This window comes from Chiroxiphia lanceolata, chromosome 6, assembly GCF_009829145.1.
Source record: "Chiroxiphia lanceolata isolate bChiLan1 chromosome 6, bChiLan1.pri, whole genome shotgun sequence".
Lineage (NCBI taxonomy): Eukaryota > Metazoa > Chordata > Aves > Passeriformes > Pipridae > Chiroxiphia > Chiroxiphia lanceolata.
The window spans coordinates 24,296,834-24,319,171 of record NC_045642.1 but is presented as its reverse complement, the minus strand read 5'-3'; the positions used below and the strand labels follow the sequence as shown (position 1 = coordinate 24,319,171).

General features: G+C 41.6%; 1 protein-coding gene across 2 annotated transcripts; it reads right to left on the bottom strand.

The window, feature by feature from the left end:
* Window positions 1-1,227: 1,227 nt before the first annotated feature.
* Window positions 1,228-22,113, bottom strand: C1QTNF4 (C1q and TNF related 4). Of its 2 annotated transcripts, none has more exons than XM_032692174.1 (2): window positions 21,775-22,113; window positions 1,228-2,763 (listed from the first exon to the last, which is right to left on the bottom strand). In XM_032692174.1, exon 2 carries the CDS (start codon window positions 2,756-2,758, stop codon window positions 1,655-1,657), a length of 1,104 nt encoding a protein of 367 aa, XP_032548065.1. In that variant the 5' UTR covers window positions 2,759-2,763; window positions 21,775-22,113; the 3' UTR covers window positions 1,228-1,654. The 2 variants fall into 2 exon arrangements, with proteins under 2 accessions (XP_032548065.1, XP_032548066.1); XM_032692175.1 differs by lacking the exon at window positions 21,775-22,113 and adding an exon at window positions 10,819-11,010.
* Between the last annotated feature and the right edge of the window lie 225 nt (window positions 22,114-22,338).

Below are 22,338 nucleotides of genomic sequence, written 5' to 3'. Positions count from 1 at the left end.
TTTTACATACCTCCAATATCTACCCGTCATCTTTTTGCCAAACATGCCCCCAGTCTTTAACATCTAGGATATGTATGGAGCGACAGAGGCAGTGAGTGGCTGCAGTTAAGTCCAGTTTGAGCAGAAAATATCTAAAAGCTGAGCCAACATGGCACTAGTGCATGAAAGTACTATCTTGCTGGAGAATATACAGTCTGAGCCATATGAATGTATGGATAAAGGCTGAGTGGGTTGGCTTATAACTCAGATGCAAATACACTGCTTTGAACTCAGGATTTTGTTAGTAGTAGTTTAAGAGCATTGCTATCTGTTGAGCAGATTATAAATTCAACTCAAGTGATATCGCAAAGTTTTGTGCATGCTTGAAATGATGCACTTTTGCAGTTTATGTCCTTTAGGGAGACAAACCAGAGTTTAGCTCAACTGAAACAGCACCAGTGGTGCCACGACGAAGCCTCCAGACTCCTCTGCTCCTACTACCTCCTCAGTGGATCCTGCCAGCTGCCTGTCTGTCTGTCCGTCCAACTGCAGGAACACAGCAGGGTCCTCTACAGCCACGATGGCCTCTCTACAGCTGCACTGCAGCTCAGCAGAACATGGTGTGTAAGAAAACACTGGAACACAGGTGCTGAAAACATCACTTCATGGTTCCTTTGATCATGCTTGCACTAGGCTATCGATGCAGCACATGGCAGGTTAGCAGTACCCTAGTATTCAAGGGGCTCATTTCTGGGAAATGTAATGTCCCTGCAGTCAGCAGTGCCACTGCATGGCATGATACTACTCACACTTACACATTATGAGCCTGCTCCTGACCCAAATCTTCAGAGATTTAAAAATACATTTTTTTTTTCTTCTTACTTATCTTGCTTCCGAACTTTCACAGGATGGTCTGTTCCTGGATTTAAGCCCTCATCTTTCAGTGCAAAGGCTAGAAGCCTACTTTTTTGTTTGTTTCTATATGTATTCTTTCCATGACATGGAAGCTGAAATTCTCAAACACAGCTTCTTGACTTCATCTACATCAGACTAAGAATAGCATCAAATATTGTGAAATTTGCAATTAAATCACACACACAAGTGATAAAAAAGAGTGTACACAGACAGACTCGCTCAGTAACACATAATGCAGGTCATACAATCACCATGCTGCTTTCTCACCTGAGCTGGTACCTCAGCCAGTAACAAGCACAAAAGCTACAAAGTAGCAACAAATTTCAAACTGAGAACATTTTACATCTTTTGTATTTTTATTACATTCATTTCCATTACATTTATTCCCTCCCCAGATATACAAGGAAAGTCACCACATCCTTTGCTCTCTGGATGCTGGGGATCATGCAGTAACATGAATGCAGTGGTTTTCTGATCCTCAGCACCTCACTACACCGCCCCACCCCTGCCCCAAAACTACCTCATGCTTTATGCGTAAATCAAACACCAACACAGGACGCGCAGGTACAACCTGAAAGGCCTCTCTATAGATGAATGGCAGACACAGCCGTGGCCCTGCAGACAGGGCACGAAAGCGTGCAGCATAAGGAAAGCACTGGACACATGATAGCATGCTCAAAGCAGAGGATGATATTCAAAGAGGAGCTATACTCAAGTTCATGGCATCTTGGCTCTTCTTATGCTCCTTTAACATCTGCATTTAATTATTTGACCCTTGAAGTGAGCTGGCACCTGAAAGCCGCTTCGGCTGAGCCTCTGGATAGATCAGGAAGCCTGTGAAGGTGATGTACTTGCCATGGTTGCTATAGGCACCATAGCCATCGTGTTGATGGCTGTAGAGCCAAACCGTGTCCCCATATTGCAGAGGCAGCATGATACTCTGACTCTGCATCTCTCGCCTCTTGGAGTGGTTGTCATCATAGATCATGGCCTGCACCTCATTGTGGTTCTTCATAAGTTTCACAGACATAGTCTTAAAGGGCATTTTGCCAATGGTGAAGGAGAAGTAGTATGCACCAGGTATACGGCATGAGAAGATACCAGTGGAAGAATTGAAATCCTTTCCAATGTTCACAAACTCTGTGTCAAATGTGATTGGCTCGTGCTGGGTTTGCTTATTATCTGTCCCCAGGAGACTCTGTGAGCGGGCAACAGAAAATGCAGAACGAGGGTCTTGTACCCTGTTTGGTTGATCAGATAACATGTGTCGCTGCGAAGCTTCACTCTGCTCTCTGGGAAGCTGCTGAATTTTGTGAGGGTGTGGCCCCAGCTCTTGGGAGCTAAGAGCATTCTGGAAGAAGGCAGAAGTGTCAGGATAGATTAGGTAGCCATTGAAAGTTGTATAGGGGCCCACGTTGCTGTAAAGAGCATACTTGGGATCTCCATGTAAACGCAGCCAAACTGTGTCACCATAGTCAAGCTGCAGCATGGCACTCTGGCTGGCTACCTTCCGTTCCTTGCGGTGATGTTCATCATACACAATTACTTGCACCTCATTCTTGTTTCTCATTAGCATGACAGATAAGTTTTTCTTTGGGTATTTCCCAACAGTGAAGGAAAAGTAGTAGGCTCCAGGGATTCGACAGCGGAACAATCCAGTCTTGGGATCAAAATCATTGCCAATATTCACATACACTTTGTCAAAGGTAATAACCATCTCGGAGCTTCCTTCCATGCTGCTGGTTCTGGCCACAGAGAAAGCAGAGCGAAATTCAGTACTGGTGTCTGCTGGGAAGCCATCTGTAGGAACAAAAATAATGCAGCAAAGGAAGCCAAAGAAGATCCGAGCGTTCAGTGTCATCATTGTATCTGAAAGAAAAAAGAAGTGTATTTTAGCAGGAATACCACCAATTTACAGCTCATACACCAGTTGAAACCCAGACCTGTAGACTTGCTACACAGCCATGAAGGTCTATGTCCAAGTATTGAGAAGTTTCCAGTGTGTTCTCTGAGCAGTGTATGGGACCATACCTCAGTTCTGCAGACAAACTGTAGGATAGTTTGATCCCAGCACCAGTCTTATATTTTCCTAGCAAGAGCTGGATCTTTTTTAACCCGTACTCATTGGAAGAAAAAAAATCTCCTCCTTTGAAAGCCTGACTGTCCTACAGTTTGTCTGCAGAACGCTGTGTTGCTCACAACGCAGAGGGATCTCAAAGCCTGTTGGGGCTTTGCCAGAGCCCCCTTTTGTTGTGCTTTTATTTGTAAGGATGAAACAAAGCCCTACACAAACCCTGTATTATACAACTGAGATACAACTGAAAGACAGGGAGAAGAGGACGTGCTCTAGAGATTCCCATGCAGATGCCATTGCCTTGCACTGCACTGGCTGTTTCACAGAATGTGGAAGCTAGAAGCCAAGTTGTTAGATCCCATTATTCAGACTTCAGCATGAACCTGTGAAGAGTGTAAAGAAATATGAAGAACAGGGAATATTTAGGAAAGGAAGACAATGGAGAAAATTATTGAAATAATAAAAAAGGAAGGAAAACAAAATAGTAAATAAAAGGAAAGTCTCCTAAAGTATGCAGTTCCTGAGAGAGAACTAAAATACCAAAAATGGGGAAACAATCTGGATAATAGACCAGACATAAAAAACTTCTTTGACCCTAAAAAGAAGAGAGATAAATTAGGAGCTAATAGGATTTTCTGTTTCTAATTTCTGTGGGTTTTTTTTTTTTTTTGGACTGAGGCCAAAAATTATCTATTAGTGCTTTCAGACTGAAAACAAAACTGCCAGTCATTCCAGTGAGAAGCGCCTCTCTCTGTCACCTCTCTGTGCTTATTAAAATATCATTCAGGCTAGGAGGCAGCTGCCTGGTTTGCAGTCTGCTCCATCTGTCACCCCAGAACTGGTGCCTTGCCAGCCTCCAAACAAAGAATTCACAGACCAGCAGAACAGGAGCAAAACATGCAACTTACTGGGGGGAGGGCTGAAGACAAATCCTGAATTTAAAAGGATAAAGAGGTAAATATTTGAATCATCTGAGATGGCCTAATAATAGAAGCAAAGCAGATGGAATCCACATAGACTGCCAGGTGGCAATGGGATCCTGTTTTGGCAAGATGTGATACCTAGCATCACTCACCAGCAGGAATTCAGTTTGACCTACAGTCCGTGCTCTTTCACACTTAAGAATAAAACTGAAATCTGAGATGCAGCTTTAACAGATATGAACCCAATGAATTAGATTCCCACTTAACTACATGAAAATGACACACTAGCAAAGATAAAAACAAATATCCATCCATGTCCTAATTTTACACTAGATTACTTCTCTCACAGATATCTGTAGCATGACTCTCTGCCTAACCAGGGAAACATCAGCTTGAAATTTGTCTTACAAGTTTATCAGTGATGGCCTGAGCAAGGAGAGTCTGCTGATAAGTGATAAGATTGAGTGAGGAGGGTCTGCTGTTCTTATTGTTGAAGAATATGAGACCAGCTTGACCAGACTATCAAACCTACCACAAGGACCTGCAAGACAGAGGCTCCCTGACTGAGGCTGGGAGCAGCAAGGATGTGCAGGTCCTAATATGGAAGTGACAGTCAGAAGTGTTGAGCAAAAGAAACTAAAGGGCTGCTACCATCCTTTCCAGTACAAAGCATATTTTGTGGAGTAAGCCTGATAACACATAATCTAAAAAAGGCATATGATTGACAGCGAATCCCTTTATGCTATAAAGGCCAGACCCACTTTTGCACAGCAAGGACTCCTAGAGTACCTCCCTAAGGCGCGTGAAGATCCTTCCCTTGAGTGGGGATGGTTATTCCTCAAGGCTGAGCAAAAGATATTTGCCCATGGTTGTTGGCATGGGTAAGTAACATCAATCTCTACTTAATAATTGTTTTGTTAGCTTTAATATAATTGCTTCAATATATTTGCTTTAATAGAATTACCTCAATATTGCTTCAAAAACAGTGCACTTTACTAGTAGTTACAGCTATTCATACTTTGTTGTAAATTATTCTAATTAAGCTTTTTTTTCTAATCATTATAATTTTTGTAAGAAATTTAAATAAATCATTTGTTCTATATATATAAATATATTTGGGTTGCCATCCTTAATTCTGCAGGACAAAGTTGTAGAAAAGTACAATTACACCAGTGTAATTCTTTAGATATAAACCATTGATTAGGTCTGGGGCTAAGACTGGATCCAGACTGGATCCAGATTGGAACAAGCTGCACTTAGGCTCCTCTCTGAGAAGGAGTTTAGAAAGCAAGGGAGTCCTTTCTGCACTTTGTGACTCAGTGGGAGAGCTTCTCTAACAAACTTAGTCTGAAGCTCACACTCTGCACATGACAATACCTCCACATTTTCCTCCATGCCCCTGAATTCAGAATGTTTTTCCTGACCTAGCCTGCTTCTCCTCAACCCCATGGGCTGCACTGAAGGGTGATGAGAGATCTGACTAATGTCATACTGAGGCCACTCTCTATCATCTTTGAAAGGTAATGGAGATCAAAGGAGATCCCTGATTACCGGAGAAAGGCAAATGTTGCACCCATCTTCAGAAAGCACAAGTGAGACAACCTGAAAAACTACAGGCTGGTCAACCGGATAGCCCCTCACTTTAGTCTCTGGGAAAATCATGGAATGTTCTTCTTGCAACGCATTTCTAGTCAAAGTACATGTCATTTAGCATATATTGTTCAACTGAAGGTAGATTGTGTCTAATGAAACTGATTGCCTTCTTGTGGGAAGGGACCAGTGGAGATCACCTATTCTTTAGCAAGGCTTTTGTTACAGTCTCCGAGAACATTCCTCTATCCAAGTTGTGATGTTAGATAAGTAGGTGAAAAACCAACTGGGTTATCAGGCTCAAGAATGAGTCCTTACTATTTAATTTCAGGTGTCCTCTTTTGTATTTTTTATCAATATTCTGGAGAGGGACACAGAACGCTCACTGATCAAGACTGTACATGACACTAAAACAGATACTTGGAGGCACAGCTGCTATTCAGAGGGACCTAGGAGAGGCTGGCATAATGGACTGAAAAGAAATTCAGTAAGGATAAATACAAATTCCTATACTTGGGATAGACTAACCCTGTGTGTTGGTACAGGCTGGTGACGAACTAGTTGGGGAGCAATGCTACTAAAGAGGATCTACGAGTCCTGGAGAACAATAATTTGTACCTGAGTTAGTGCTGTGCCCTGCAGGTAATGAAGGCAAACAGACTCTGGGGTGCATCAACAGAATGCAGCCAGTATCAACAGGCTGTGATTATTCCTCTTTAGTTAGCACTTGAGTGACTCCAGAAGACAGCAGCCAAGATGGCTGAGGTCTGGAGCACCTGCCCTATGAGGAGAGGCTGAGGGCACTGGACTTGTTAAGCCTGGAGAAGAAAAATTTTGGAGGGGTCTAGTAGCAGCCTTCCAGTGCTTTTAGAGGTTACTGAGATGACAGTGCTAGGTACTGATGGCTATGGTAGAAGAATAAGAGACAATGGTCATAACATCTAAAGTGGAAGATTCAGAATAGATATAAGCAGAATAATTCCATGCCATGCAACCATTTGCCATGAGGCATGTAAGAATGTAACAGTTTGCCCAGAGAGATTGCAAAATCTCCTTGGAAGAGAGTTTGTAAACTTGGAAGTTTACAAACCAGACTGGATTAAGTTGTGAGCAATCTGATCTGCATTCAGTGTTGGTCCTGCTTTCAGCAGGAGCTTGGACTGGAGAGGACCTATGTCATGATTCCTGATTCCATAACTGAATTCCATGGCTACTGCCTTCTCACTGTTGAAAATTCACTTGCTGATAACCCTAGCCATGATACTTACATGGAAATAACCAACTAATGTTAGGTCTAAAACACAGACTATCTTCCAGCCAGCAAATTAATTTAAGAAAGCATTTTCAATGGAACTATTAATGTATAGCTAATTGTCATGCATCTGCTCCCATGCTGTCTTTATTTTTCCTTATTTGTCACTTAGTTTATGAATACCTCAGGGCAAAGACTCTCTCTCTTCCCATGTCTGTATAGCATTTGGCTACTGCTGCCATTTAAAAAATACTAACAGACCCTACCATCCCACCAAGAACCAAATCCCAAACCGTCACAACATGAGCTCAGCTTCTGATTCAGCAGTATAATTTTTGCAGAGTGCAGAGTGCTACATCTAGCATGGCAGGCTCATACCAGCTTCCAGCTTAGAAAACTGAGACCTAAAGGCAAACTTATAAGGGCTATTAGATGTTTCTGATTCATACTTATCCATTGTTATCCCTGTGATCACCATGGTGTGGCTTCATGGAGAACCAGGATGACTGTGACATGGCTGCATGCTCTTGAGAAAAGAAACGAGAGGAGAAGATTTGGCATTTGTATTTTTAACAATGAGTCTGGTTCGAAAATGTGCTCCAGAGCTCGCTGAGCGTATCCAGGAGTCAGGTGTGTGCAAGCACACCACTGTTGGTCAAAAAACACGAAAAGACAAAACAGCTTAATAAATTATGCAGTGCCCTTCAAATGACATTGTTTCTGTTTGAAAGCTAATTTCTCTGTAATAAGGTCACTTATTAAATGTTGGATCACTTTGTACAGTTGCAAAGACCCTCTGCTGCTGCTGTCCCTTATTTATTAGCTCTTCTGGCAAATCATTTAAATTAAGCAGTTAATTATGTTGTGTTTCTATTAGCAAGTTGTTTCCTTGACAGCTCCCACTCAGCACTTTCAGAACTATTTAGATACTTTTAAAAATAATTTAGAAAGTATATAAAAAAGTATCTAATAAAGTGTCACACTAAACCAGTCTAAGAATGATTTCCCAATCATTAGGAAGGCTCACGTAGCTACAGGTGTGCCATAAACAGAGGTAGCTCATGACCAACTTTTGGACTTGAGTGTTAGCATAGTACTTCTGAAAGATAAAGCTTCCAAAATGCTCTCTTGCTCCCCTAGAAAGTGTTTCTGATGCCCAAGTCTTTTATTGGTATAATTTTCTTCCGGCATGGAAGAGATAGCACCCGGAATGTGAAGCTGGCAGTGGACACTGAGATATCAGCCTTAAGTCTGATGCTATGGCATAAGTTTTAAAGCTGAAGAGTGAGGTGGAAGACCCAGGCTAGAGATGAGAAGTGGGTCTTTACCATATGTCATAGATAGCAGCTGTGTTATTCTCACTACACTCATATATGAATCAGAGCCCTTTTCCCCTACCCTACCATTCCTTATTGTCTCAATACCACAGAAGTATGTAATGAAGCTAAGCAGACCCAAGGGATAAACCAGGTATGCTACTGCCTTTATGCTACCAATAGGGACAGCTGCCCACAGAGAAGTAAAGAACCTAATTTTGGAATCAGAGGCACAAAACCCATGACGGAGCTAAAAAATTCTCAAAGGCACTGACATTAAATTAATGACCTGAAAAGAAGGGGCTAAATGGTAGTGACTCACATAGCAGAACAAGAGTTGCAAATGTTCCTTGAAAAGAAAGTCAGAATTCACCATTTGCATGACCCAGGAAATTTTAATAGCTTTGTGTTTGCTAGAGGTGATTTTTCTGTCCTGGAACAAAGTCAATCCACCAGTGAAAAGACAATCAGTTTTACTCTTCTACTTAAATCCACAGATGTACAAAAGGACTTTCAACAATAGAAAGGTCACCCAATTTCTAGACTTGCAGGTCTGACATGCTTGTAAAACTCACAAGGTTTTTTTTTTTATTCCAAAATACTAATTATCTAGATTCCCTAGTCCTACCTTATGCAAGAGTCCTTTAATTTCAGTGGGAATTTTGCCCAGAATATCGCTGAAGAGATATGAAACAAAACTGAAGCAATGCAGTTGGATTAACTGTTAGTAAAAGGCTCTTAAATCCTCTAAGCTGCAAGAGCAAAGCCCTGTTCTTCCTAGCTCTCACCCTAATATTTAAGGACAGTTGCAAATGTTTCAATTACTTGAATCAGTGAAAGCCTGTGTAATGAACATCTCTCTTGGACTACAGTTTGCAAGATTTTTTTCCCCAGATACCACATACTGTCTGTTCTACTCATCTGATACATATTAAGAACATCAGATAATGATGCAAATGCAATGTACCACTTCTTCCAACATCAAGGAGAAATTAATTGTAGCACATCCTCAAAAGCGAAATCTGTATAAAGAGTACAAGAGTAAAAAAATCAGGGATTCACTTATGGCTCTGGCCTTTCTTTGCTTTTGATGAATGTGCGGGCTTTTTAACTTTGGAACAATCCTGAGAGGTAAAATATTGAATGCTTTTTGGAAACTCTAAGCCACACTTTCAATGACAGAACTGTGTGGCATTAATATAGAAAGTACTTGATTTTGAATGTTTCCTTGAGTCAAGGGAGTCTTTTAACATAATAAACTAGCCTTTGTGTACTCAAAGATCTGTGGAGAGACAAAAAATATTTTGAAGTGCCTCAACTCCAGCCATACTGGGGAAAAGGAAATGGAGAGACTGTATTTTCGCATAAACCACTAATGTTAGCCTGCACCTCAGAATATGAATTAAACCTGCTATGTTTCAACCAAAGCCCTAACAACCCTATTTAAGCTAAAATGATGTTATATAAAATGATGTGTATTCGCTGACCAAAATGAAATATGATTGTTCCAACATTAAGGTTTTTCTTATTTAACAGCACTCAAGAAAATTTGTCATACATATTTGAAGGGACAGAGTGACACACTGTGTCTTCTGTTTTGGCTACTATGTATATTTAAAAATATTTTAATTTAGACAGAAAAAATGGGGTTTTAGTAGAGAAGATAGCTGAATCTGCCCTAGATGAGAGCAAAGAGTTATTCTAACAAACTAATGCTTTAAAATGTAATTTTTTTTTTATATTCTTTTCTAAATGAACACATGACACAAATCTACCTCTCCAGCACATATACACCGCTCGAGCAAACAGGACTAAAACTGTAAAGCAAAGAAACATACTCTAACACTGATCAGAAATGGAAGAACAGAAAACACTGCTAGAATCTGTTAGTTTAAACTGTAGTTCATGAAATGTATTGAATACTATAAAGTTGTTCTGCACATGCAGTTAAACCAACTGTTGATAAGCAATCACTGAAATTACACAGGCAGTAATTAGCAAAAAAACTAGCCATTGCTGGAAATGAGTTCAATGACCAACAGTTTCTGTGAAAGCAGAGGCCAGAGGAAACTGAAAACCACAGCCTGAGAAAGCCAGAATGTTGCTGTGCAGTGTTTGTTTAACACTGCTACCTTTAGACATAAAACACTGAGACCATTTCAACAGTAGGAATTTTCACATGAATCCCATTACAGTTACAGTAATGCAAAGTTAAAACCATCTCTTTTCTCACTCCGAAAACCTACTTGTGTTTTATAGCCTGGTTTATGTGTATTTCTTTCTTCAGGTGGCCACAAGAGATGCTGAGCCTGTGGAACAAGGCTTTGTTGGAGCATCCCATCTCTCCAGCAGGAACTGTATTGTTGCACCAGAAGGCAAATCACAGTGGCATAAAGGATTAATGGAGAGTCTGGCCTGGAATACCGGGAGGTATATTGAGAGGTAAAAGAAATAACTGACACTTTGGCAGCATATACCATAAAGACCTCAGTTAAGACAGTGAGAGAAGAGGGCTCCAGAGGCAGAGTGCACGGTTCAAAAACTAGTTCTAAAGAGAGAGGAAGACACAGAGACCTTAGAGAATGAATTAGAGGGCAATTTTGTTGTTCCAGGTGGCTGGGCTAGAAGCCATGTAGCAGCAAGACTTTTTCACAGAAGTCCTGTTTTTTTTTTTTTGCTTTGACTGTGGAAGTAAAACCATATAAGGCACAAGGACACTGCCAGAAAGACTGTCCCAGCAACACACTTGTTTTGTTTTAAATTTCTCACCTGGCTTAAGATATTTAAACTTAATATCCTGGATGGGATGTTAAAGACATGGACGTGTTGGAGTGAGCCCAGAGAAAAGCCACAAAGATGATCAGAGGGCTGGAGCACCTCTTCTATGAAGACTGGCTGATAGAGTTGGATTTGTTCAACCTGAAGAGGAGAGGGCTTCAGGGTGACCTTATTGCAGCCTTCCAGTTCCTAGAGGGGGCTACAAGAAAGCAGAAGAGGGACTTGTTACAAGGGCATGTAGTGATAACACAAGGGGGGAATGACCTTCAACTGAAAGTAGATTAGATATTTGCAAGAAACTCTTTACTGTGAGGGTGGTGAAGGACTGGAACAAAATGCCCAGAAAGGCTGTGGATGCCTCATCCCTGGAAGGCCAGGTTGGATGAAGCTTTTAGCAACCTGGTCTAATGGAAGGTGTCCCTGCCCATGGCAGAGGAGCTGAAAACAGGTCATCTTTAAGGTCCCTTTCAACCCAAACCATTTCATGATTCTATAAGTCTATGAAATAAAATGGTTTTATTTCATCATCTGACAAACTGAAATGAACAAGCAAGATCCAGTTAGTACCACAGCAGTGCTGCAAAAGAATGTGAAGAGGAAGGTTATAGCTATACAAATCATGAGAGACTGACTTAAGAGGCAATGATGAAGAAAGTTTATAAGTGTTCGCAGAGGACTTTTCTGGGTTGGAGACAAAATCTGGGAAAGTAAGAAAAATGCAGATGGATTTAGCATCACAGGCTACTGTTGCCATTTTTCTCTTTTAGTAAGAGTTTGTGTGGGAAAAAGATAAATGTTTTTTCCCAATAACTAATGGAGCACGGGGAATTGAAAGCGTTCATAAAGAATGAAAAAGCTGTTTAGACAGCTCTACTGAACACAAGCTTATTAGTAGGTTTTCCTGAAGTGGTGGTGTAGCTCACATCTTAGGGACATTTAAAAAAATAAAATCTCTTCATTAAACTCGGTTAGGTAAACTGAGCTGTAAGTGACAAAGTGGAAACACTAGGCAGGCAGAATGACACTGGAATCAGTACTCTGGAATCAACTCAGATTCTAACCCCTTTATTCTTTCTGTTTTATTGTTAAACACCATGGCTCTTTCTAGTAGTTTTTCTACATCACTTCCAGTGAAGAAAGTTTAGCTCCCAGGAAAATCCCCACTCCCTCTGTTAATAAATGAAAGTCTAGAAACAGTTCAGAGACTGTTTACGGTATTTACGATATTCACTATAGACAAATATACCTGCAGTATAGGTATTTGATTTTTGGTTTTTTTGACCCACACTTTCCTCTATGCATCTAAGCAGTAGTTTTCTTCACTGCAGCTGAATGAATTTTCATCCTCTGATCACGCTCACTGGAAGAGGAGGTTCCCAGGCTGTTCTCAGAGTTGATGCTGTATTTGTCAATTTTCTTTCAATCCTTAATTGTAACAAATATTTATAGACATTAAAGTAAATGTCATCAAGATGAGAGTAAATATTCCAGTTAAACACAGGATGTATTGGCTTTGCTTCCTGTTCCATATTGCCACTTTCATTCTCATTACCAGTCATCAAGCCAAATGGTACAGCACCATCAGTTGGGCAAAATCTTGCAGTGATTCTTTCATGTTCTCCTCTCATCTCCTCACTAAGAATGAAAATAGCTGTTATTAGTAGGTTTATTTGTCCAGGAACTACTAGGAACCTGTGGAATCTGAGCCCCACAAAGGTGCACTAAATAGGAAAGTAATTTTGACTGCCTATATATTACAGAAATTGTAACTTTTGTGTCATACCTTCCTATTGAAGTCTGCTGTACTTGAAAGTGAGCTGATATTACAAGAGATATTGGAACCTGTGGTGTACTCTCAAGGTTTGTTCATTGTCCTCTCTGAGATGGTTTTATGTCCTCAATTTTCTTTCTGTGAGTCAGTGCTGCACTTTGTATCAGCCAATACATGATTTTAATTTAACTGCTATGTAAGGTTCTAATCAAACAAAAAACCCAAGTTTTAGATTTTTCTTTTCTGTTTTCTTCTCTAGTTGCATAGCCATACCTTCTCTTTCTCACTTGAGTTGGCAAATAATTATAATTTTTTCTGGAACTCTGTGCCTGCAGAAGTTGCTTTCAATCCCTTCCATACTCACTGGAATGCTGCCCTCCAGTCATAGCTCTAAGACCCTTCACATCACCCACCTGGGTAAAAGCTAGAGGGAATATGCTGGTACTTGTTGGTTGATCATCAAATTCAAAGTTAGGATGAACCTGTGGAGCCCAGCAGTTGTCCCCTAAGGGAATTAATGGATAGCTGAGTGCCAGCTGGGATTACACACAATGACAACAAAAAGCATTTTCGTTTCCTAGTTATGTCTGAGCTCATGGCCTGCTAAGAGCTGATTTAGCAATGCAGCCAAAAATTTTCACAAGTTGGGTAAATCCAGTTCCCATCTTGATTATCTGCAGTTAACAAAAACTTTCAGAAAGGCTAAGGTTCGCCTTCTTTTGCTTGATAAATCAAATTGTAAAACTATGTTTCATCAACGGAAACATAATTGCTTTGGTCATTTTATCCATCAAAGGCTTCACTATAATATACTTTGAGAAAATGTCACAAGCTACTGAGTGGTATTTTCCGACGGTAGGCTTTGCAAATCCATCTGAAAAACCTATTTGTACTGGTGCATTTGCCTACAGGAATGCTGCTTTCCTTGCAAGTTTTTTAGCATGTCTTGACAGGTAAGGCAGGAAAACATGCTGTCTTTCAACATCTGCCATCAAACTCAGTCAAACCCCCACATTCATATCTTTTCATGACCTGCTGTTTCATTACTGTAAAGAAACTCAGAGAACACTGTGAATTGCACTGCAGTGCTGCTCTTCACTGTCAACATGCTGCAACATCTCAATTTGGAAATTCACTGAGCTCTAATTCAGTGAAGAAAGTGATAAAAGGCATTAAGATCTGTGTATCTTTCATCTCTGCTCTGGCATCTTCATTTCTGCCTCTCCTCCCGCTGAGTCAGGATATAGACCTGGAGCTGGAGAACAATCATCATACACTCTGTAGAGGCCAGTATTATTCCAGAATCAAAACTCTTTTTGGGGAAAAGGAGGTATCAGTCAAAGTACACATACATTAATAAGTCTCTCCTCTGGTTCTGTTCTCTAATTGGTCAACAGGATCATAGGATCATAAAATGGTTTGGGTTGGAAGAGAGACCTTAAAAATCATTTAGCTCCAACCCCCTGCCATGGGCCAGAGACCTTCCACTAGACTAAGCTCCACCCAACCTGGCCTTGAGCACTTCCAGGGATGAGGCATCCACAACCTCTCTGGGCAACCTGTTCCAGTGCCTCACCACCCTCATAGTAAAGAATTCCTTCCTAATATCCATGAGAATCCTGTTGCTTTTGTACCCAATGAATTGGTTTACAGATTGGGAAAAAAACATTGGAAGAACAGTCGTTGCATGTGACTACCCTCATTTTTGTCGCCAGAGAGTGTCTTGAGACAGAAACTTCCCCTGGGTGGTACAGAAGTCAGTGAATAATGAAACTCTGCAATACATACAGTGATCTTCAATATCAATTGCTTTTAAGGAATCAGGTTTATCCAATTCTTGACCCAACAACATTCTTTCTTACACAACTAAGAGCAGGAAAGGAAATCAGCAGGGTTAGTCATCATCATGTTTATTAATACTGACCCTTTACAACCAGCAATGTGTAGTTCCCCATTTCCAGTGGTCTTTCCTGCCAAATCCTGTAAAAAGACCTCTCCAAGGGATGTCTATAAACAGCTGTAACCTCAGTCCTTTCGATTTTTTAGCCATTTTACTAGCAACCTTTTCTCAGAATGCTACAGCTGTTGAAAATGAGACATCCCAAGACTGTGAATTGATAGCTGATATCTTCAGGAAAACCACAGTTTCTGCTTCCACCTTTTAACTCTGAGTATATTTTTGGTCCATGGATTTAATCAGCTTGTCATCTTCTTCAACAGGGAACTGTGAAGTTCCTCCTCAAAACTCCATAAAGTCAAGTTTTCACAGTGTGCTTTTGAATGTGGATTTTTCTGTGACAATCTGACAGAGAGGTGCTGCTGCCTACAATGCAGAATCTACTGCCCTGGCTGAAGGAACAGAAAGAAGCATTTACTGAAAAATCTCCTCAATTCACACAAAGCTTTACAAAGTTTTTCCCATATCTGCTTTCTAGCTTTATATTGTTTCCAGTATTTAAAAAATGCCAGTCCCTTCATAATGGCAGTAGAAATGCTTGTATGACTATTTCTGTAAAACTCCATCTGCACTGGGAAGCTGCTGGCAAAAGGCTTTGGCATTACCATCAAAAAGTGCTGCTGGACACTGCTGTTCACTCATCAGTTCCTCATTCACAGTGAGGAACCGCTCAGTGCCTGTCAAGTGTTCACAGATTCCAGGCTCATCTGCGTGACCAGCCAGTTTCCTCCTAGGCAGAATTGCCTTTGACAGCTTGAAGCTGATGCCTTTGATTTTTGCTTATAGGAAAAGAATTTTGCTAAAATACTGAAATAACAACTGCAGCAATGCACTGGCAGGTTTTACCTGACTTTTAGACCCTAGTCGGACATAATATAAAGAACATGAAGGATATGGCTGCTCTAACCTCTGTTATGCAGATACTTTATTTAAAGCAGGGTTGGATATCATTGCTTTGCATTAAATATGCAGCTCATACTGAGAGAAGTGCCATTTGCAATAGCCTACACAATTTCCTCACAATCACACTGAGGAATTCCACTCATGCACCCTAAATCCAAATGTTCATATACAGTTCATATTTCAAGCCAGTGCTCCCTCTATTTAAATTCTTTCAGTCCCCTACCTTCCTTCTAGCTACTTCTGCCTAATACCATTCTTTTTCAAGACAATTATCAACATCTTCCACCGGGAGATTACCATCTGCAGAACACCATCCAGCATGTTCAGTATTTTTCTGCACAGTCTGTTTCAGATTTCCTCACAAATTTCCTGGAGAACAACCCTCTCATCTTGTTGCCTTCTCCTATTAATTAACACGGGAATTTTTTTTTACATTGGCTATATTTGCTTTATTTCCTTCCAGAACCACCTTGTTCCAAAGCTAAACCTCCTTTAGCATCAGATCACAGTAATCCTTCTTTTGGATACCCTTTCTGTCTCCCAAATAAAGAAAGCAAAGGGAAGGGTGAGAAAAGGAATGATGAAATAAACTCAGGCAATGCAGTACAAGCTAACTTGAGGCACTGCTCAGTCCTTGGTTGGAAGGGATGTGAATTCACTTTGAAATATCTGCGGCATCAAGTCACTGGCTTTCTAAGCATATAATTATTTTTCCTGAGGTGCTCCAGATGTAATAGAAGATGGGGGCAGGGGGTAAATCAATCAGAGCTTATACAGTGTTACAGCTTGTGCTCATATGTCCCAGAGTAAATCAAAATATGAGGATTTCTATCAACTCATGGATAATACCAGTGTAAGACTGTTTAAATTACAACAGATTATTGTGCTAATATGCTACAGTTCACTGAACAACTGCTCTGTGAAAACAGCCTTCTAAAAAGTGCAGCCTAATTTTTCGTTTTCTCCCTGTCTTGTTCATTCAACACAGATTCTTTCCAGCAGTTGCTTTGCAGCCTTTCAGTCCCAGAGAGTACCTCTTTTCATAGAAAAAATTCCCTATTGCCTATGTGGTATAAAAACACTTTCACTCCTCCAAGTATGTCTTTAACTTCTCCAAGAGCTTTTCTTTTTGCCTGAGTGGAAAGGTCTAGAGCCTGAGGAGAGAGAAAAACCGCTCTGCCTTTAAACGACTAAAAAATTTTTTGTTTGGACTCAGAATGTGTTCTATTCAGGATCTTATGTGCAGCCCACCACTGCAGCATACAGAAGAGTTGATCATTGTTCTCTTATTTCTTTCTATCTGTCTCCTCACAGAGATCCAGGATTTCTCAGAATGCACAGGGGACTGTCTGTTCCATTTATATTAAACAATATATGTTAAACCATGAATACTAGAAGACCTAGATTTTCTTTCCCTGGAGAAGTGTCTAAAATATAAATTCTAGAACTATGCTTTATTTTATTTCTATTCTGAATTTCATTATTTTATTTCATTTTACCTCTAAAAAAGCATTTTTGGACTACAGTCTTTCATTCAAGGAGTAAATTACCAGAAGAGTTTGTATCTTCACTTCAGATAATCTTACTAACTGCTAACACTCATTCATTTTTCTTTTTCCATATCATTGTTTTCAGCATTCATAGACTCAGTCAAGCATCTACTCCAGAGAAATGAGGAAGTCTCCATGTCTTCTCCAAAAAGAGAGACCTCTTCTCATGGCCTTCTAGAAGCTCTTACTTTTCTTTCAGACTCTTTTCAGAAAGACCTGGTCTGTGGTTTTGGTGCTGTGCTATCCTTGGATATCAGACAAACATCAGAATAGGGTCAGCAGACTGCTTTTATTTTGCTTCCACAAAATTATTGTGTTGCCTTTATAAAATGACAGAAGAACTGTCTAGAAGAGAACTTAAAACATTAAATAGTCCAAGGTGCTTTCCTATGATAGGATAACTACCCTTATTTGATTCTTCAGAGATAATTGTCTCTGATAACCTGTTCTTAAAATGTCTTCACAACCTGTCTAGACAGAATATTCAAGAGGTTTTACTTTCCTAGGTTCTAGAAAATTACCCTTGTAGTCTACAATAATCATTCTTTCTGCTATTTCTTGCTTTCCATTCTGTCCACCATAAGCCCAAAGAAAAGATCGTTCCCTCCTCTATTTTGTATCTAAAGACTGTTATATTTCGCTGTCAAATTTCTGTTCTAAAAAATTTCAGTTATTTCAAATCATCCTGCAGGTCACATTTTTCTGACCTGTGATGAGTCCTGCTGCCCTTCTCTCAACTGTCTTTGATTGAATTGCACGTCTCTCAAAGTGCAATAACCAAAACTTTGCACAGGTTCCAAGCTGAAGCAATGCTGAACAGACCAGAGGATTTCTCATGTCTTCCAGGCTTCCAATGTCTTTTACATATCCTAGCAAGATGTTTGCCTTCATTTGCAACAGCATGACATTGACTCATGTTCAGCTTGTGATCTATCATAACAGATTCTTTTCTGCAGAGTTGCAACCTAGTAATTTACTTGTGTCTTGTGCTTATGCAGTTGATAATTTCTGCCTTACTGCAGCATCTTGCCTTTATCCCTACCAAATTTCATCCTGCTCTTTTCCGAGCAGTGCTTCTAATTTGTTGGAAAATTTTTGAATTCTAATCTTTTCCTCCAGCATATTTCAAGTGTCACAGTTTCATGCCCCTGGAAAATGTGATTTACTCACTCCTTAAATTACCATTCAGGTCACCTAAAAACACTGAAGAAAAGCAGATCCGGGACACCCCGACACAGCTATCCTATCAGTGTTAAGCAGCTTGTGACCTCTCTGAAGGACTGGTACAGACTAAAAGCATACAGATTATGAGTTCTGAATCTTCTGATATTATTTAAAGAAGATCTGCCTGTTCAGATAATCATGTTTATTCAGTTTATAACCTCCTTCACCTGCTATGCCCCATGGCTCACCAAAGCAAATATTTAAATTAATGTGTAACCACAGTCAAGAATCTCAACTTTTACTTAAAACAAAAACCAACCTCAAATTAAATCTCCTATGCCACAAATATCTTTTAATATGAACAAAATGAACAAAAGCCAATGCTGTCAAACCTGCTGGAATATGAAAAAATAAATGGGAAAGATGTGACCATTTCTCTTAATTGACTTCGGGATATATTAGAAATGACATAATTTATTGCATTCACTGTAGTTACAAGAATAAACTTCAAGGGCAGCACCAAGGCAGATGGTTGATTTCAATGGACTAAACATTTTCTTTGCATCTGCTCTTGACCAAAGGACTGCAGGATCCTTTCCTTGGAGATTAAATGCCAGCCATGATGGTCATAAGCAGGCACATAACAGAAAGTAAGCCTTTGTGTACATTGGAATAATGATGATCTGGTATTCCTCCTGACAACAGAAGCTTGAATCTCTCATCTAGCTCTGGCTCTTATTCCAGTAAGCATTACCATAATCTCCCCAGATTCCTTAACCAAATACAGACAGTTTTCCAGGCACTGTGGCTGAGATCCTGGCACAGCAGAAAACATGCATGGTGTGAATTAACCAGCTGGAGGGTGAAGAGGAAGAAATAGGACTTTATGAATTTTTACTGTTTCCTGATGGAGCCCTGGTAATCAATTATTAGTCCCCGGAGTAACACTCACTGCTTGCTCTGTGATCATCTGATTCTGGTGCTGTTACCTCTGCTGGAAACCTCAGACCTTTGCTTAGATGCAGCAGGAATTCCTCCTTTGTTCTCTAATCTGTCTAGAGCCAGCATGCAACTAGAGAGAAGCTTTACAGGGACAAGAAAGCACTTGCAGTAGACAATGGATTGACAGAGAGCCAGCAGCACAGTAATTGCATATTACTGGCTTATCTCATTTGAACATCAGGTAAATTTCCTTACCAAGAAAAGGGTCAAAGGAAACGGTAAAGGAAAGCTGAAAGGAAAAATGAAGTCCTAACTTTACTTCAGCTTGTACTTGGCCAATGGGATCTATACTAAATTTCTGTGCATCAAACAAGATGTAAGAGCCGAAGCTTTTAATTTTTACTGGGTGAAAATCACAGTCAGTCTTTCAAATATTGTATGCTGAACTAACAAATTGCTAAGCCTTAATGTGTTGTCCAAGACAGTAGAAAGATCCTTACTCCTACAGACTAGTCAGTAAATTGTAATTCAGTGAAACATCATTTTCCTTAACTGTGCATCTTGGAGTAAAATCCATACTTCATATTTTGGTGTTTTAAAAGGATGGGTGAATGGAAGAGTTCAGGAATAAAACCCACCAAATCCTAACATCTGACCTCAGATGCTGATAACAAAGTCCTGGACTTCATAATTTGTAAGGCTCTAGCAAGTTTAAGCCCTATTTTTTTTCTTTATTCTCATTCTTAGGGTCAATGCAGAGATGAGTACCTCTTGGAGGGAGACATTTCTCAGCTGAGAATATTATATTCTCAAAGGTACTCTCCATCTTGGAAGTCTACTGTCACTATCAGATTAATTTGTTTCAATGCTCTCTGCCTACAATTAACCATAAGAATGTGGAAATTCCGGCAGAAGGACAGTGATCTCTTGGAGGCTCACTGCTTGTCTACTTCCCACTAGGACCCAGTTCCACTAGCACTGGCCTCTTTTTCCTTTGGTGTTCATATTACAGGGTGCTCTGCACAGAAGGTTCAAACTATCTTGTCTCTTTACACCTCTGACATACCATGTTTCTCACTGTGCCTGTTTTCATCCAGGTTATTATTTTATACAAGAGTTGGTGTTCCAAGAACTGGCGCTCAACAGTCAGGCTTGCTGCTGTTCGGCAATATGTCTGTTATTAAAAAGGAGAGTATAAAAGCTATCATACACCTAATTGACCACAGGTCACAGTGTAGTTATTCCATTTTTCCATAAGTATAGCTGCTGCCACTGTGGGTCCACCCAGCCTCATGTATTTGGAAATATGAATGGTTTGCAGTTTATCAGTGGACAGCACAGCACAATGGGCAGATGATCACACCAGTAAACATAAACAACAACAAACAGGGTTCCAAGTTTTGGCGTCAAATCTCTGGTTCCAATGTATTTTATTTGTGCATCTGTTTCTTCATCTACAAAATAGCAAATGTCTACAACATCAACAAATTATCAGATTTAAATCAATTCTGTATCAAAGCCATAGGTTCTCCACTATAGAAACCAAATGTACTTTGAAGGTATTGGTTCTTCCAGATGGAAAATTCAAAACTCACTTGCAGAGCCTAGTCCACGAACCATTCAGTTCTCTGAATTATGGCTTTTTTGAGGGAAACAGAAGGAATGTAGAGGGTAATGTTACCCTACCGGGAATCCTTATGCCTCCTTGACATACCTTTCACTGCTACAAATTAACCCTTAAAAATGGCTATATGCCTAGACAAGATTGCAGCCTCATTGGCAAACTGTTTCAAAGTCTTATTACACATCATGTCCCTGGAGAAGAAGGTTGCAATAGCATCAGAATGAATAATTGAAGCACGGCTCATTCAGTATGTGCATAAACTGAAGGGTCACAATGCTGCCTTCTAGTCAGCCAGCATCGCAGAAACTCACCCGGTGTCTAATAGAAACATCATCTGGAAATACTGACCTACTTCCCTGGGAGCTTTTCGGGAATGGGTTGAAGAGATGATGGTGGGATTGCCAAGTACACAGAGAAGGATTAAACTAGCTTGTCTAACAGAAAATTGTACATTATAGAATCAGTTGCATATGTCACTCTTGGGAAAACCCTTGATATTCAGTTCCCCCAGGAGATTACAGATCCATGCAAGATTAATGCTATTTCCCACCTGAGAAACTGCCTCTGTGGAAATTTTCCAGGATTCTCTTCCCCATGACTGGTCCCCGGGAGGTTTTCCAACCTCGGCTCCGTGCAAAGTGGGGCCAAAATTTTATACCTTTTCCCATATAAACTCTAGTCATTTCATATTGGAAATAAAATGGGTAAGGGAGGATAACTCGGGCATTTCCCGCTTTTGTCCAGCCGCTCAGTGGGAAGGGAGGGTGCTCAGCCCGCGCCCTGCCCGCCGCCCCGAGGCCAGGGGCTGGGACACCGCAGCTGCCCCGAGCGCCCGCCTTCCCAAGGACCGCGGCGGCCGCCGACAGAGCCCCGACGGCCCCTCCGCCGCCGCCCGGGCACCGCTCCGCACCGGTGGCCTCCCCCCGGGGCCTCGGTCCCGCTCTATCGCCCCTGTCCGACCGGGGGATCCCATCTTAGTCCCCGGCCCTGCAGGTGCAGCCCGGCCCCCGCAGCAGCAGCTCCCCCGGCGCGGTACCTGCTGCCGCCCCGCGGTGGCGGCTCCGCGGCGGCGGGGTCCGAGCGCGGTGCTGGGCGCGGTGCTGGACGCGATGCTGGGAGCGATGCTGGGCGCGGTGCTGGGAGAGATGCTGGGAGCGATGCTGGGCGCGGTGCTGGGTGCGGGGCCCCGGCGCTGCCTGCGCACTGACAGCTCGGGAGCCGCGGCAGCGGCGGTGGCGGCGGCGGCGGGGACCGGGACTGGGAGGGGGGCTCGGGCACCCGGGGCTCCGGCGCCGAATCAGTGACGGGAGGAGGGCCCGGGGGCGGGCGGGAGAGGGGAAGGGGAGGGGGTGGCGGGGCGGAGGGTCTCGGAGCCCCCGTCAGCGCCGCAGTCCGGTCGGTCTTCGGGAGGCTGCGGCGCCGGCGGGCGCTGCGTACCGGGGTGGGGCGTGTGAGCACCCACACGGGAAAGGGCGACGGAGCGATGCGGCGGAGTGACAAAACCGGGCTGGGCTCCTTGCTGCCTTCCCGGGAGGAGAGGGCGCAGGAAACGAGCGCCGCGGGACTATGCACCAGCCTTTCATTCAGCACGGTGGCGTCT